Source organism: Rhinopithecus roxellana, chromosome 7, assembly GCF_007565055.1.
Source record: "Rhinopithecus roxellana isolate Shanxi Qingling chromosome 7, ASM756505v1, whole genome shotgun sequence".
Classification (NCBI taxonomy): domain Eukaryota; kingdom Metazoa; phylum Chordata; class Mammalia; order Primates; family Cercopithecidae; genus Rhinopithecus; species Rhinopithecus roxellana.
In genome coordinates, this window is record NC_044555.1 from 62,558,722 (window position 1) to 62,574,164 (window position 15,443).

At 40.3% G+C, this 15,443-nt stretch overlaps 1 protein-coding gene across 3 annotated transcripts; it reads left to right on the top strand.

Moving 5' to 3' along the window:
- The first annotated feature begins 12,146 nt into the window (after positions 1–12,146).
- FAM47C (family with sequence similarity 47 member C) lies at positions 12,147–15,176 on the top strand. 3 transcript variants are annotated; one of them, XM_030933461.1, is made up of 4 exons: positions 12,147–12,701; positions 12,768–12,989; positions 13,923–14,377; positions 14,444–15,176. In XM_030933461.1, the coding sequence occupies exons 1-4, from the start codon at positions 12,147–12,149 to the stop codon at positions 15,174–15,176; spliced, it is 1,965 nt and encodes a 654-aa protein (XP_030789321.1). The 3 variants fall into 3 exon arrangements, with proteins under 3 accessions (XP_030789321.1, XP_030789320.1, XP_030789319.1); XM_030933460.1 differs by having other exon boundaries at positions 12,147–12,809; positions 12,903–13,346; positions 13,989–15,176; XM_030933459.1 differs by having other exon boundaries at positions 12,147–14,207; positions 14,331–15,176.
- The last annotated feature ends 267 nt before the right edge of the window (positions 15,177–15,443 follow it).

The following is a 15,443-nucleotide window of genomic DNA, read 5'->3' on the forward strand; positions in this document are numbered from 1 at the left end:
TTAAGGCAAGGAAGGGGCACTCCCCTCCTGCCATGCGTGCATAGTAAAAGTTCAATACATATCTTGAGGTCGTTAACTAGTTAATATTAGGATAAACGCTCTGTGATAATTTAATTAGGCTTTTTATCTCCCCCTTCCCTCCCTTCTTTCCCATGTTTGTTTTCTTCTGCTTTTTTCCCAAGGGCGTTATGGAGGGTCTCCTATGTGTCCTGAAACCTGGAAATAGATGGATGAATAAAATTTGACATGGTCCTATATTTCTTGGAAATTACAATTCAGTAGGAAAAACAGAAAATGAACAATTACAAAAGCTAGTAGCCTTTCTTATACTCAGCTGTTTGAAATAATTCTGACTTTTCCAAAGTGTTGACTGTTGAAGACTAAAGAGGTCACGTCTCCCAGGAGTATTTGCATTTTGATAGGGACTATGCAAGACACAAAGGAGTAAGTGGCTCATAGAACAGTTTCTGATACTTTGTGGGGAGAGTAACTACTCCACTTACTTGAAAGGCCAGTTTGGATGCATTTTTTTTTTTTTTCCTCAGAAATATTAAATGTCACCATGATTGGGAAGAAGAAATTAAATACTCTGCCCCTCCACCCTTACATAATGTAGTCTGGGAAAGAACCTTAGTTTGCCAACATGATTGCCAGGACTGACACATCCACATAGTTCAAGGATAGTATGGCTATCATCCCCCTTTGATGCTGCCAAAACAGGTTTATTTTTAGTAATAATAATAATAAAAGTCCACTTTAGGCAGGGAGCTTGATATGTTAAAGGAAGGAGAGGCATCAAAGAAGCAACAGGAAAGTTGAGTTTCTCCTTGAGACGTCCTTCCTCATCCCTCAACCACAACAGGCATTAGAGGTGATTTTTGTCCCCTCAGACAAGGAAACATAAAATGAAGCCTTTACCAGCAGAAATCAAGCCTTATTCCACTTCATTCCTCCACACCTCACTCACCCTTGTCATGAATCTAGAGGCAACTCTATTAATTCTGACTCTGATTATTCTTCCGAACACTCCAGCCTAGAGGTAGCGCCAGCAACAACAGGGATCTGCTAACTGGCTTCAAAACAGAACTGTATGTAAACGCGTCTCTGAGAAAAGGAGCTCTTCTGCTTTTTCCCAGTTGTGTCATCTGTCCATTGCCCCAAAATGCTGTATAAAAAGCAATCACAAAATCTTATGGCATATGACAGTAAGTTTACTGTTCATGCATCTGGGATCTTGGCTGGGCTCATTCAGGTGTCTGGAGGTGGGTTGGATCTTGCTTGGGGAGACTGAAGTGACTGGTCTGTAGCCCATGTGTCTCTTGTCTTTTAGCTGACCAACCCCAGCATGCTTGCATGGCAATGGCAGAGGGGCTAAAGCAAAAGCAGAGACATGCAGGACTTCTGAGGGTCTAGTCTCAGGACCACACACTATTTTCTGCCTTAGTCTATTGGCAAATCACATGAGGAAATATAAGGTGTTTTTGTTGAACTTCAAAGTTGTATGACAAAGGGTATAGACACAGCATAGGGTGAAGTGTTAGGGTTCTTTGAAACCCCACACCTAATTGTCCTATACTTAATTTGCATGCAGCGTTATTTATTTTAATACCATTACTCCAGTAGAATATACTCCCCGTGAGGGCAGGGCTTTTTCTTGCATTTATTTACTGATATGCGAGTCTAGAATAGTCTCTATTCTACTACTACTACTACTACTACTACTACTACTACTACTACTGCTGCTGCTACTACTACTGCCACCACTACTACCTGTAGTAGATATTTACTAAAAGTTTATGAAATAATGAATGAATTACAATGAGAGTGCCATGAGAGACTCAAGGTACCCTAAAGTGTAGAATACAGAGTGAGGCCTTTTTTGAAACCTCAACCTGACATGTCTAAACTCCTCCTATATTCTTGGATCCTTTTCCTCTTGTGAGTACAAAATGTAAACATTCTGCAGTTTCTGCTCTTGTCTGTTTCTCTATAAGATATAGTGACTTCTATACTTTATCTTGAATTCAGGGCCTTCACACATTCTACTTTTGCTAACTAACCCTGTGCAGCAGCTTATATTTTTCCAATATGGCTACAACAATATCTCCTATGCCACATGTTCCTCTACAATCCATGTGACCGTGACATTCCTCTCATCAGGAGGGAGGTACATGTAACCTCTTCTGAACTCTGGGTGGGCTGATATCTCATCTGTAACAAATAGAATGTGATGGAAATAACACAGTATGGCATCCAAGGCTAAATTATAAAAAGTAATGCAGCTTCCATCTTAAATGTTGCAGCACTCACATTTGGAGCCTTGGGCTACCTTGTAAGAATCTGACTACCCTGAAGCTGCCTTATCGGGAGGAAGCCCAGACAACATGAAGAGGTCACTTGGAAGTGCCTGGATTGACAGGCCGAGGACAGCATCAACTGACAGCTATGTGAGTGAACCACTTTGGATATATCCAGTCCAGTCAAGTCTTCAGATTACCACCATCCTAAACTCTTCCAGAATTCCTGACCCAAAAAATTACAAACAAAAATATAGTTGTTATAAGCCTCTAAGTTTTAGGATAATGTGTTATGGAGCAAGGTAACTGGAATGTCCTGCTAGCTTCCCATAATCCAATGCTATGGAAGTCCCCTCTAATCAACAGTCTACACTCAACAGGGCAATGAGCAGTTAGGAAGATAAATATTTTAGAGAAATCTGGAAGACAGAGAAGTATGCAGCCACCCGAGAAGATGTGTTCTGAAATAACAATTCCAATTGGATTCTTTAAAAGTAGTGATGACCCCACAAGAAATATGCAGTCTGTACAAAATCTTGCCAAGGCCATTTATTTTACCATTATCTGCAAGATTTGTCCTGATAGTCACAGAATTTCTAGGAGCATTTGCTGACAGGCAGCTCCCAACATATGTTTCTGTGATCTTGCTGAATTGCTCAGTTCCCAGTTCTTCTTCAGTATGTCCTTATTATGCAGATTATGCAAAACTATGGATGGAAGAGAGTATTAGTGGGTTCATCAAGGAAATTGCATAAAAATTATGCAAAACTATCTAGAAAAGAGAGTATTAAAATCAGGGTTTCTCTTATGCAAATTATTGCTCTCTATGGGTGAATATGAAAAAAATCAGTAATTGTTTAACTGTCAAACCTTACCAATTAAGGTTTAATACATTTAAGGAATAATGCATCTTAGAAATGCTTTCAAAAGATTTTCCAAAGTTTTGCTCAAAGGGTGCATCCTAGAAATGCTTGAGATAACTGAATAGTGCTTTGTTCATTCCTTACAGCATATCCTCTGTGGAGACTCATCCCTACTTTATTAGATTAACAGCATAATTGGAAACTTTCCCTAATTCTGCTCTTTGCTTTGCAGTTTTCTCTCCTTGGAATACTCTTCAAAAATATTACCTCCTGGCTTGCCTCTTCACCTCTTTCTCAATGAGGTTGTCTCCAACTTGTTATTTTAAAGTTACTACCCTTCCACCAACCATGAGTATCTAACGACTATATATTTTACTTACTTATTTTGTTTCCAATCTATCTCTCTCCACTAAAATTTAATCCCCAGAAGAACAGGAAATTTTGTCTGTGTTGTTTCCTCTTCTATGCTCAGCATCTAGATCAATGCCTGACACATGATATGTGCTCAGTAGATACTTATTGATGTCTGTGATGCTCTTCATAATGTCAAAATTTTCTATCCATCCATGGCTGAGTTTTGCTGTCTGCTTTCCTGACCAGTTGCTTGATTATACACCTCTGCCACAAGCAGTCACAAAAATGTGCATTCTAACATAGGATTTGATTCTCTTTATTGTCTTTTTCCCTCTACTTCCAGTTTTATCAATTTATAGTACTTTGTTAGCCATTATAGGCTAATCATGATTGCCAGTACACATGTAATCCCAGAATTAAAAGCCACCTGAAATAAGCAAGCAAAGTGGCACTCGCCACTCCACCTGAAGGAGGGGTAGCTAAGTTTGATTGGATCACATTGGCCAAGAACGAGCAATGGTGCACACCCAAGCTTATTGGATATGAAGGAAGTGTATGTCAATTATGCCCTTGGGTATTACAATGTGTGTTTATGGATGAGTGATTTGAATGAACATTGCTGTATGGGACACTGCTAAAACAGGTATTCCTCCCTTGTAAACTAATGCATCTGTGTAAGGTACATTAAATTGGCAAGTGGGGATGTAGGTGTTCCTTTAGGTAGAGTAAATTATTTAACTGGAAACGTTTAACAGCTTCCTACATGTGGTCATTTCTAAGGTTTTCACCAGCATTCAGAAGGGTAGGAGGAAAAGTGATTGTAAGTTCTTACGGTGGTATAGTTCACTGGCTATTAAATAACCTAATAATAGCCTAGTGTTGATAATGCATTAACATATCTGCTTTTTGTCTTATGGTACACTAATATTTTTCACTTGTACATTTGCAGTTCTCCTTATTGTAAGAAGTTCCAATGTCAACAGCATAAGGTAGAAGTAATTCTCATATATAATTTTTAGACATTTGCATGAATGCAAATGGTGGTAGTCAAAAGAGCAGATATGTTCCAAATAATTCATATTGATTTATACTCTGGAATGGCCATGGTCACGCTTAGCGAGCTGTTCTCAATATGAGATGACTGCTCAACAGGACTTGACCCAGCATTCTCATGAGATACAGTAAGAGGCGATAACCAGAAAAACACAGGGTCCATAATCCAAAAGGTAGACAAACCAATTACCAAATGATTAAACAGAGCTAACTGCTTTAGGATGGCAAGGATTAACAGAATCATGGAGCTGGAGATCATCTCCAAGAGATCATCTCTTTATGCCTTTCCTTTAACAATAAGGAAACCAAGGTCCATGGAAATCATACAACAGGGAATCGCTGAAAGGCTGTTAAGAGGAGAGTCGTGGGATCACATCTGTGCTTTAAAAAGATCAGTTTTCTTGAAAATTAGAGAACATATTTGAAAGGAGGCTGATATGTCAGAGTGGTAAGTAGAATAATCAAGAAATGAGGAAATCTGAACTAGGGCAATAAATAGCAGGAAGGGTGGCAAGACTTGAAAGAAGTCGAGAGATCTGAAGCGAGCAGGTTTACAGGGTTTTATGAGCAACGGGCTGTGAGAGTAAAGGAGGATAAAAGTAAAAGATTATGGCTGGTTTCTTCTCTGGACAATTGGACCAACAAAAGTACTATCCACCATGCCAAAGAATACATGCAGTGGAATAGATATGAGGCATAAAGAAGAAGGAAAATAGCTAATTCAGTTTTAAAACCTGAGTGTGGCTTTACAGTCCCATGATGTAAAAAGAGAAACAATAAGGCAATAAAATGTTAACAATATGTCCTGAAGGTTAAAAATTCAGTACAACTGATTAAAGGAGGTTGATAGAGGTGAGCTTTGGAAATTGGTTAATATAGGGATAGTACGGATAAAGGCATGTAGCTAGACTTCAGAATGAGGAAGCTTGACCACCCAGCTTTAATGGCCTTCTACTATCAGCAACATCTTGAGTTTATTTGGAGAAACCACCATTCACCATTCCTAGAACATGTGATTTAAAAGAAACGATACCATTTCCATGTCCCCAAGGGGGACCATATATCCCAGGTCTTCCCAAGGAGAAGCAATCCTGAACTTTCTTGGCTAAAACGATTGGGAAAGCTAAGATTGCTAATGTAGAAGGATTAAACCTACAGCTACTGCTGGCCCTCTTATGACTGCAAGGAGAAAGCATGTTGAGGATTAAACCACACACAGGAAAGCAGAACTGTGCAAAAAAAAAAAAAAAAAAAAAAAAAGTATGACATGCTATAACAAGATGTCTTAGAATAAAAAAGAAAAATAAAATAATAAACCACTAAAACAAAAATTATAATAAAAAAAGAAAAAAAGTATGACAAAAAGTGTGACCCATGACATTATTAAAATGCCTGCATCTGGCCTTACCTGAAAAACTCATCAACTATGGAACCCAGTACATTCCTTCTTTTACTTAAATGTGGGTATGTCACTTGGCAAAAGAAGGAGACCTGGAATAATTCAGGGTTTTTTTGTCCATTTGAAGTAGTTTGCTGTGATTCCGTTAGAGAAGCTAGGTAGGCATGGATGAGAGCAAGAAAAATATTTGCTGAAGTCACATTTGAGAGGATTGTTGACAACAAAGAATTCTATGAGCCTGTGAGCAATGAACGAGTGGAGGTGTTGAAATGAGACTTGATGTCAAATTCCTGCCCCATCAAACCTCACTGTGTGTCCTTGGGAAAGTTATTTAACCTTCCTAAGCCTTGGTTCTCTCGTCTGTAAATTGGTAAAGACAATGGAATCTTTCTCGAAGTATGGTTAGGATAATGCCTATAAAGGGTTTAACTTGATGTCTAGCTCTGAATAAATGTTAGCATTTGTCCAAAATCATTATTATTCTTGATGGAGTTGCTTTGAGAAGTGGATTATTACTGCGTGCTTACGGCCTAACCTCTTGCATCTTCCTCTTTTTCTAAGTTGGTTCTCCTTAGAAAAGAGTCATAGGTTTTTGGTTTGTTTGTTTGTTTTGCTTATTCTTTCTCAATGATTCCTAAATAAAATGTGTTCCGTTTACAAGCCTAGCTATTTTTTTTAGGTGACAAATTCAACTTCTAAGGTGAAAAAAGAAATCATGTTGTGTTTCTCAGCTTTTATGTGATCACCGGTAATAAAGATTCAAGTTGACAACTTCAGTTGCTGATGCATGAGACAGAATAAAGTTAATCTTTTCAAGGCTATCTGGTTCTGCAGCAGTAAGAGTAAACAGGAAAGCAAAAGCATGTGACAGAAAGCTATGTGGGTGAGCAGATCTGCAAAGAGAGGATAAGCAGATAATATCTGAGGGGGCACTCTTAGTTATTTTCAATCTTTTAAGTTCTGTGGAAGTTTCCCACAGTTTCTCTTTACCAAGCTCTGTACAGTCTTTGCAACTGGTTCATAAATCAAAAATTATTCTAAAATAAAAGGTTTCCAATTTAGACTATATATTGCATCATGATAAATTATCAGCAGTCTAGATGTTGCTGTGGAGGTATATATATATATATATAAAGAGAGAGAGAGAGAGACAGAGAGAGAGGGAGAAATTTTATTGGTTTATGCAACTGTGGGGGTTGGCAAATCCAAAATCTGCAGACCTGGTTGCAGGTTAGAAATTCAGGCAAAAGGTGATGTTGTAGTCTTGATTCTAATGGCTGGAAACTGAAATGGATCCGTCTTCTTGGGGGAACTTCTGTCTTTTTCTTGAAGGCCTTCAACTGATCGGATGATGCTCACCCATCCTATGGAAGGTAAATCTGATTTACTCAAAGTCTACTGATATAAAATATTAAATGACAACTTAAAAATCTCTCCACAGCAACATCTAGACTGTTTGACCGAATAATTGGGCACCATAGCCTAGCCAAGTTGACACAGAAAATTAACCATCCCAGAAAGTAAACTTATCAAGAGCTAATAAAAGCAAAAGAATTCCAAAGTGGGTTGGATCAGAATGAAAATGATTGGGTATCTGAAAAAGGCTGGCAGGTGCTGCATGTGGGTGGAAGAGGCAGCAAGGCTGCAGATAATGTGAGTCTGCTGGAGGGTGAAAATTGTGTCCTGAGTTAAGTTTGCAGTAAAGGTTGTAAGTAACTAAGAGCAGTCAGAGGCACACAAAGATGTCAGAACTGAGACTACTTAAGGCTCCATTAAACCAATGCATTTCATCACATTGATTTTCATTGTTTATTTTAATTTTCTTGTATACTTATTCATTATATGCTGCTCTACTCAGAGCATTTTGACTTCCTTGAACATTTATTTATTAGCTTGTTGGTGTTGGTTTCGCTTGTCAGCTGCATTATTCATTTCTGGAGTAACACTTCATACTAAGGCGATTGTTGCTTGTTGATTGAACAGGCCAGTTGTAATTTCTCTGTACTCTATAGTGATGTCAGTTTTCTTTAACCCAAGAAGTGCTGTTTACACAAGTTGCTTTCACTCCTAGTTTTTTTTTCACTGCCAGTCAGGTACTCACCAAGCTTTGTATCTTCTTTACTCTTCTATCATGACTTCATTATCCTGTGGGCCCACCAGTTATGTACATGTCATCTAAGTGAATGATTTTGTCCACTGGCTCCACTATCTGATTTTTACGTTCCCATATAGCACTTGCTGAAATTTAATTTTCTCCTAATTTGGTGACTTTGGATAATACCATAACTACTGTGGTTTTTAAACTCTTTGAAAGTCTTCGGGGCCTATAAAAGGCACAGGGCTTTAGAAAAGTAATTCTCACCTATTGGTGTGTATAATTTAGAGACCATGTAAAATGTAGATGACTGGCTCCACTTTGAAAAAATTATGATTTACTATATATGGGGACAGAGGGGCCACAAGTATGCATTTTAAAGAAGCTATAGCTTTCCCTCGTATATGATTAGTAGTGATTTGCTGATAATTTATCATGATGCAATATATAGTTTAAATTGGAAATCTTTTATTTTAGAATAATTTTTGATTTATGAACCAATTGCAAAGACTGTACAGAGCATTTTCATGCACATTTTACCCAGTTTCCCCTAAAATTAATATCTTACATGGTACATGCATTTAAACTAAAAAATTAACATTGACATATTACTATTAACTAAACTTCAGACTTTATTCAGATTTGTAGATTTTTTATACCCATGTCCTTTTCAGTGTCAGGATACAGCTCGGTCTACCACATTGAATTTAGTTTTCATGTCTCTTTAATCTAAAGTCTATGTCCAGTTCTCAGCTTTTACTTGTTTCCCATGACCTTTATGATTTTGAGGAATACTTGAGAATTTTGTAAGATGTCCCTGGACTTGGGTTTGTTAGATGTTTTCTCCTCAGTAGACTAGGATTCTGGAATTTAGAGAAGAATACTACAGAGATGAAGTGTCTTTCTCATCACATCCTATCAGAGTAGTGCATGATACCAATGTTACATCTCACTGCTGATATTAACATTCATCACTTGGTTAAGGAGAGAACTGCCAGGCTTCTCTACTAAAAGGTCACTATTTTTCCCTTTCCATATTCTATTTTTTAGAATCCAGCCCACACTCTGGGGAGGACATTTAAATTCCACCTCCTGGAGGGAGGAGTATCTATGTACATTTTTGAAATTCTTCATAAGACAGATTTGCACCTTTTTTTTTCATTTATTTATTTGTACAATCATTTGTATCAGTATGGACTCATGGATATTTTATTTTATATTGTGTTATAATTTTAAAATTTTAATTCTCATGTTGCTTAAATTGTTTTAACTTTGGCCATTGAGTGCTCTTTCAGTTTGGCTCCTGATCTGCTTTTATTCTTTTGTTTTCTGAGAACTTCCTATTTTCTGTCATTACGTAATACTCCAGGCTCATCTTGTGTTTTCACTGCCGCAGGCCTAGAATTACTCATTTCTCCAAGGATGTCTCGTTTTGCTTTTGTTATTTTGGATAATTGTATTTAGAAACCAAGATCTGGGCAGTGGATGTACTTTTCGCTACTTGGATGTCATTTTTTTCTAGTTTCTCAGCAGACAGAGCTATAAAATATATGCATGTATACTAACCAATATGTGCACACAAATATATGTATTTCTTTAAGTATGTATCTCTATACAAGTTAAGCTATTATGTATTATACATTTTGTTTTGTGTTCTCTGTTGTCTTACTGTTAAGTTTTAATAATTATTTATGTACTCTGGATATGAATCTTTTGTATAATATTCTACTTTGAAAAATGAAAAAAATGAAGTGGCTGTAAAGTACAAAAACTTTTAATGAACAGCCACATGAAAAATTTTGGAGATGCCCAGTTGACCTTTAGGAGCTTCAATGTGTGTTTTTCTCTGGGATTATTTAGAATATAGAAGTTTTATTCAAACCCTCACCCACTTTAGATAAATGAGAACTCATATGAGCTTACTAGTTAGAGTACTGTTATAGAGAATTGTTGAAATATTGGCTCTTGAATTTAACATACATTCCATGGAATTTTTCCAAGTGAGAAAGTTAAAAATAAATCCTTACCAAAATGGTCTTAGCAACTTCACATTATGAAATCTACTAAATATGTTGAGAGTTTAACAGATTCTTATAACTGATAAATGAAAATATTTGTGACATATAAATAGATCTGTATGATTTCTGCTTCTCCTTTATTTAGGCACTGAATGTAGAATATTTTTATTTTCAAGTTGTAGTAATCCTATATAAAATAACAGTACTTTACTGGATGCTTATTCTGCGCCAAACACGATACAAAATCAAAACAAAAATATATGTTATATAGATTATCTTGATTTACACATAAACCATTTTTTGCATTAATGAGAAACCTAAGAGGAATATATATTGATCTATTTTACAGAGGAGGAGCCACAGGGAAGAGAGGTATTGATCATGCCTTATTTACAAGGAGGAACTAAGGCATACCTGCTAGTAATGGTAGAAAACATTGTTCAGCTGCGCTTAACAAGGGAAATAAGAAAATTTCTTTTAAAAATGAATAAGAATGTACAGAAAAAAATTACCATGTGATGAGAAAATAATATGCTTAAGGAATAATGCAAGCTGAATTTGTCTATAATTAAATTTTTTATAAAAAATCTTTTTCATAGTTATAGTTTTAAACACCATAAGAGAGATAAAAATTTCACTGATATTATTCAAAGGAAAATCAAGGATTGCAACTGGACTGAGCAGAGGGGATGAAGATACTCAGTTTGGAAAGAAAGAAGGGAAACTGTCTTTATTCACAGAAGACATTATCATATATATAGAAAATTCAATGAACTCTACAAAAATGCTCCTGAAAGTAATATGAGAGTTTACCAAGCTTGTATGATACAAGATGGATATACAAAACTCAATATTTATATATACTAACATCAAAAAATTGGAAATTTCAATTTAAAAATACCACATATAATAGTATCAAAAGCAATACTTAGAAAAAATCTGGGAAGAAACAATGTGAAAGACATATGAACTAAAAACTACAAAATATTCCTGAGAAAATTAAAAATCACATAAACAAATGGGAAAATGTACCTTTTTCAGTGGTCAGAAGACCTCCTATTGTTAATGTGTCAATTACCTACAAATTGATCTACAGATTCAACAGAATCCTAATCAAAATCCCAGCGGAATTCTTTTTAGGCAATGAAAAACTTATTTTTAAAATATCTGTAGAAATTCAAAGGACCTAGAAGAAGCAACTTTTTAAATGAACATTGTTAAAGAACTAATACATCCAAATTTCTAGATTTATTTTAAAGCTAAAGTAATCAACAGAGGGTGAAATTTGTGTGAGAGAAAAATCTGAAAGAGAAAAGAGTGTCAAGAAATTGACCCACAAAAAAATATAGACAGCTGATATTCTACAAATTTCCAAAGGTAATTCAGTAGAGAAAATATAGTCTTTACAAAAATAGTTCTGAAATTACCAGATATACATAGGCAATAGACACTTTAAAAAAAATAAGTACTTTGATCTGTATCGTGTGCTGTTTACAAAACTTTAAACAGATTTAAATTTTAAAAAATCTCTGTGACCTTTGGATAAGCAAAGTTTTCACAGATACATCAAAAGAAGCACAATCTGTGAAAGAAGAAATTAATAAATTGGACTTTATCAAATAAAAAAAACTTCTCTTTGATAGACACTGTTAAGACAATGAAAGGGAAAAGCCAAGGATGAAGAGAAAAATTTGCAAATCATATAAGTGATAACGGACTTAGATGTAGAACAGAACAAGAATTTTCAAAACTAAATATGATATCCAGCAACACAATTTAAAAATGGGGGGAAAAATCAACAGAAACTTAAACCAAGGAGAGATAAGGATGGCAAATAAGCAAATATAGAGATGTTCAATACCAGTAGTCATTAGGACACACAAATAAAACCCAGAATGAGATTCCACTACACACCTGTTAGAATCCGGGCTGCGCAGGTGGCGTCAGCGCTGCCCAGCCTCCAGGAAGGAACCTGGGCTGCACGTGGCTGGCGGTCTCCTAGCGACTAGAGCCGCAGGGATCAGGAACCGTGGAAACTACAGAGGTGGCACCCCAGCGAGGGCCACCATGGGGGACCAGAAGCCGCAGGACCGGCCGAGGTCCCCGGGAATGGACTCCAAGCCCTGGTACTGTGACAAACCGCCTTCCAAGTGCATCGCAAAGCGCATGGACCCTCGGAACCGGGTATTTGTGACGCAGGGCATGGACGACTTCCGCTACGCCTGTACGTCTCCCGAAGATACGCTCGTTTGTCGCCGTGACGAGTTTTTACTCCCCAAAATATCTCTCAGAGGTCCCCAAGCTGACCCCAAAAGCAGGAAGAAAAAGCTGCGCAAGAAAGCGGCCCTGTTTTCCAAGCTCTCAGGAGCCAAACCAGCAAGGAAGGCGTTCGTAGAGGAAGTGGAAGCCCAGCTGATGGCCAAGCCTCCGTTGGCCATGAACTCCAATCTGGGAGAAGATACGCCTCCAGATCTCCTACTACAGGTGCTGAAACCGCTGGATCCTGAGAGGAAGCTGGAGGACGCATGCGCTTGTGAGGGCCAGGAGACGACAACCGATGAACCCATGGAGCCTGGTAAATACCCCTGCAGGGAATTCTCCCCTCAGCCGCCCGAGACTCTGGTGTCCTGTCTCCGCCCAGAGCCTCCCAAGACTCCGGTGTCTAGTCTCTGCCCAGAGCCTCCCAAGACTCCGGTGTCTAGTCTCCGCCCAGAGCTTCCCAAGACTCCGGTGTCTAGTCTCCGCCCAGAGCCTCCCAAGTCTCCGGTGTCTAGTCTCTGCCCAGAGCCTCCTGAGACTCAGGTGTCCAGTCTCCACTTGGAGCGTCCCGAGACTGGAGTATCCCATCTCCTCCCGGAGCCTCCTGAGACTGGAGTGTGTCATCTCTGCCCAGAACCTCCCAAGACTCGCGTATCTCGTCTCCACCCGGAGCCTCCTGTGACTGGAGTGCCTGATCTCTGCCCGGAGCCTCCTAAGACACGCGTATCTCATGGCCCAGAGCCTCCTGAGAATGGAGCGTCTCTTCTCTCCCCGAAGCCTGCCAAGACTCGCGTATCTAATCTCCACCCGGAGCCTCCCAAGTCTGGAGTGTCTCATCTCCGCCCAAAGCCTCCCAAGACTCCGGTGTCCAGTCTCCGCCGGAAGCCTCCCGAGACTGGAGTGTCCCATCTCCGCCCAGGGCCTCCCAAGACTCGGGTGTCCAGTCTCCGCCCGGAGCCTCCCGAGACTGGAGTGTCCCATCTCCGCCCAGAGCCTCCCAAGACTCGGGTGTCCCGTCTCCGCCGGGAACCTCCTGAGACTGGAGTGTCCCATCTCCGCCCAGGGCCTCGCAAGACGCGGGTGTCCCGTCTCCGCCGGGAGCCTCCTGAGACTGGAGTGTCCCATCTCCGCCCGGAGACTCCAGAAACTTGTGTATCTCGTCTCTGCCTGGAGCCTCCTGACACGGGAGTGTCCCATCTCTGCCCGGAGCCCCCCAAGATACGCGTATCTCATCTCTGCCCAGAGTGTCCTGAGACTGGAGCGTCCCATCTCCGCCCAGAGCCTCCCAAGACTCCGATGTACAGTCTCCGCCTGGAATCTCCCGAGAATGGAGTGTCCCATCTCGGCCCAGAGTCTCCCAAGACTCGGGTGTCCAGTCTCCACCCAGAGCCTCTTGAGACTGGAGTGTCCCATCTCTGCCCAGAGCCTCTAGAGACTTGCGTATCTCATCTCCGCCCGGAGTCTACTGAGACTGGAGTGTCTCATCTCTGCCCAGAGCCTCCCAAGACCCGGGTGTCCAGTCTCCGCCCGGAGCCTCCTAAGACTGCAGTGTCCCATCTCCGCCCACAGCCTCCCAAGACTCAGGTGTCCAGCGTCCGCCCGGAGCTTCCCGAAACTGCAGTGTCCCATCCCTGCCCGGAGCCTCCCGAGAGTCGCGTATCTCATCTCCTCCCGGAGCCTCCTGAGACTGGAGTGTCCCATCTCCGCCCAGAGCCTCCCAAGACTCCGGTGTCCAGTCTCCGCCCAGAGCCTCCCGAAACTGGAGTGTCCCATCTCTGCCTGGAGCCTCCCGAGACTGGAGTATCCCATCTCAGCCCGGAAACTCCCAACAGTCGTCGGGTGTCCAGTTTCCTACTACAGGTGCTGAAAGTGGATTCTGAGAGGAAGCTGGAAGACACATGGGCTTGTTGCGAGGGTCCGGAGACAACAACCGAGGAACCCACCGAGCCTAGTGAATACCTTTGTGGGGAATCCAACCCGCGGCCTTTCAAGAGTTGGGTGTCCCATCTCCCCCTGGTGCCTCCCAAGACTCATCGGGTGTCCAGACTCCGCCCGGAGCGTCCCAAGACTCGTCGGGTGTCCAGTTTCCACCCGGAGCCTCCCAGGACTCGTCGAGTGTCCAGTCTCCGCCTGGAGCCTCTCAAGACTCGTCGAGTGTCCAGTCTCTGCCCGGAGCCTGCCAAGACTGGAGTATCCCATCTAAAAGAACTGTTTCAGGAAGATACACCAAACACAACGGAGTGTGTTTCTGACTCTCTTCAACATAGATACACATCGAGAAAACTCTGTGACTTCAAGTGGGCAGGAGACCTGGGAGTTGATGAAGAATCCATCAGCAGTCTGTTTGACTTTACCCCTGAGTGCAAAGCAAACTATCAAGACCAAGAGATTAAGAAGGTAAACGAGTGTTCCTCAGGGCTGAAGTGCAGCATGGAGCTAGATGACATGGATGAGGTCAAATTCTTCTCACAGAAAAAAGACTTGGATGAGCAAATCCAGACTGCATCGAATTCTTATAGTGCAGAGCATGTGAAGATGGGGTATGGAGCATGGTACCTCAAGCCTAAGTTGGGGAAAAAGCTAAGAAGTGATGAACCGTTGATTGACCCCAAGCTCCTACTTGAAAAGCCTGATGAACCCGACATTCTTGACGGTCTTTATGGACCAATTGCCTTTAAGGATTTTATATTAAGCAAGGGCTACGAAATGCCTGGCATCATTCAAAGGCTGTTTGCCAGGAATGGATGGACTTATGACTCTGTTAAGACTCCTATTCAACGTGCGATGCAAGTTTACAAGTACAAAGAAGACGTCACAGATGCAGCGGAAAAAGATTAGATGGTTTTCAATTTACTACTTAATTGGGTATTTCTGGCTCTCATTTTAAACATCAATCAGAATTTATGATGACTGGCCCTGTGAATGTACAATGTTGGCAACATCTGTAAATTCACTACCTAATGTTTATAAAGATTTCTTAATGACCCGCTTTGAGTTCATTATTTCATATATTTTATCAATTATGTGATTAATATTCACATATACTTTTTTCACATTTTGAAGCATTGTGAATATTACGTCATCATTTCAATAACTTGTAAAAAT

Bases quoted from the DNA above. Each gene is read 5' to 3' on its own strand.
- FAM47C (XM_030933459.1), top strand. From the start codon at position 12,147: ATGGGGGACCAGAAGCCGCAGGACCGGCCGAGGTCCCCGGGAATGGAC. The intron at 14,208-14,330 runs GTGGATTCTGAG...CGGCCTTTCAAG, and splicing joins TCCTACTACAGGTGCTGAAA to AGTTGGGTGTCCCATCTCCC.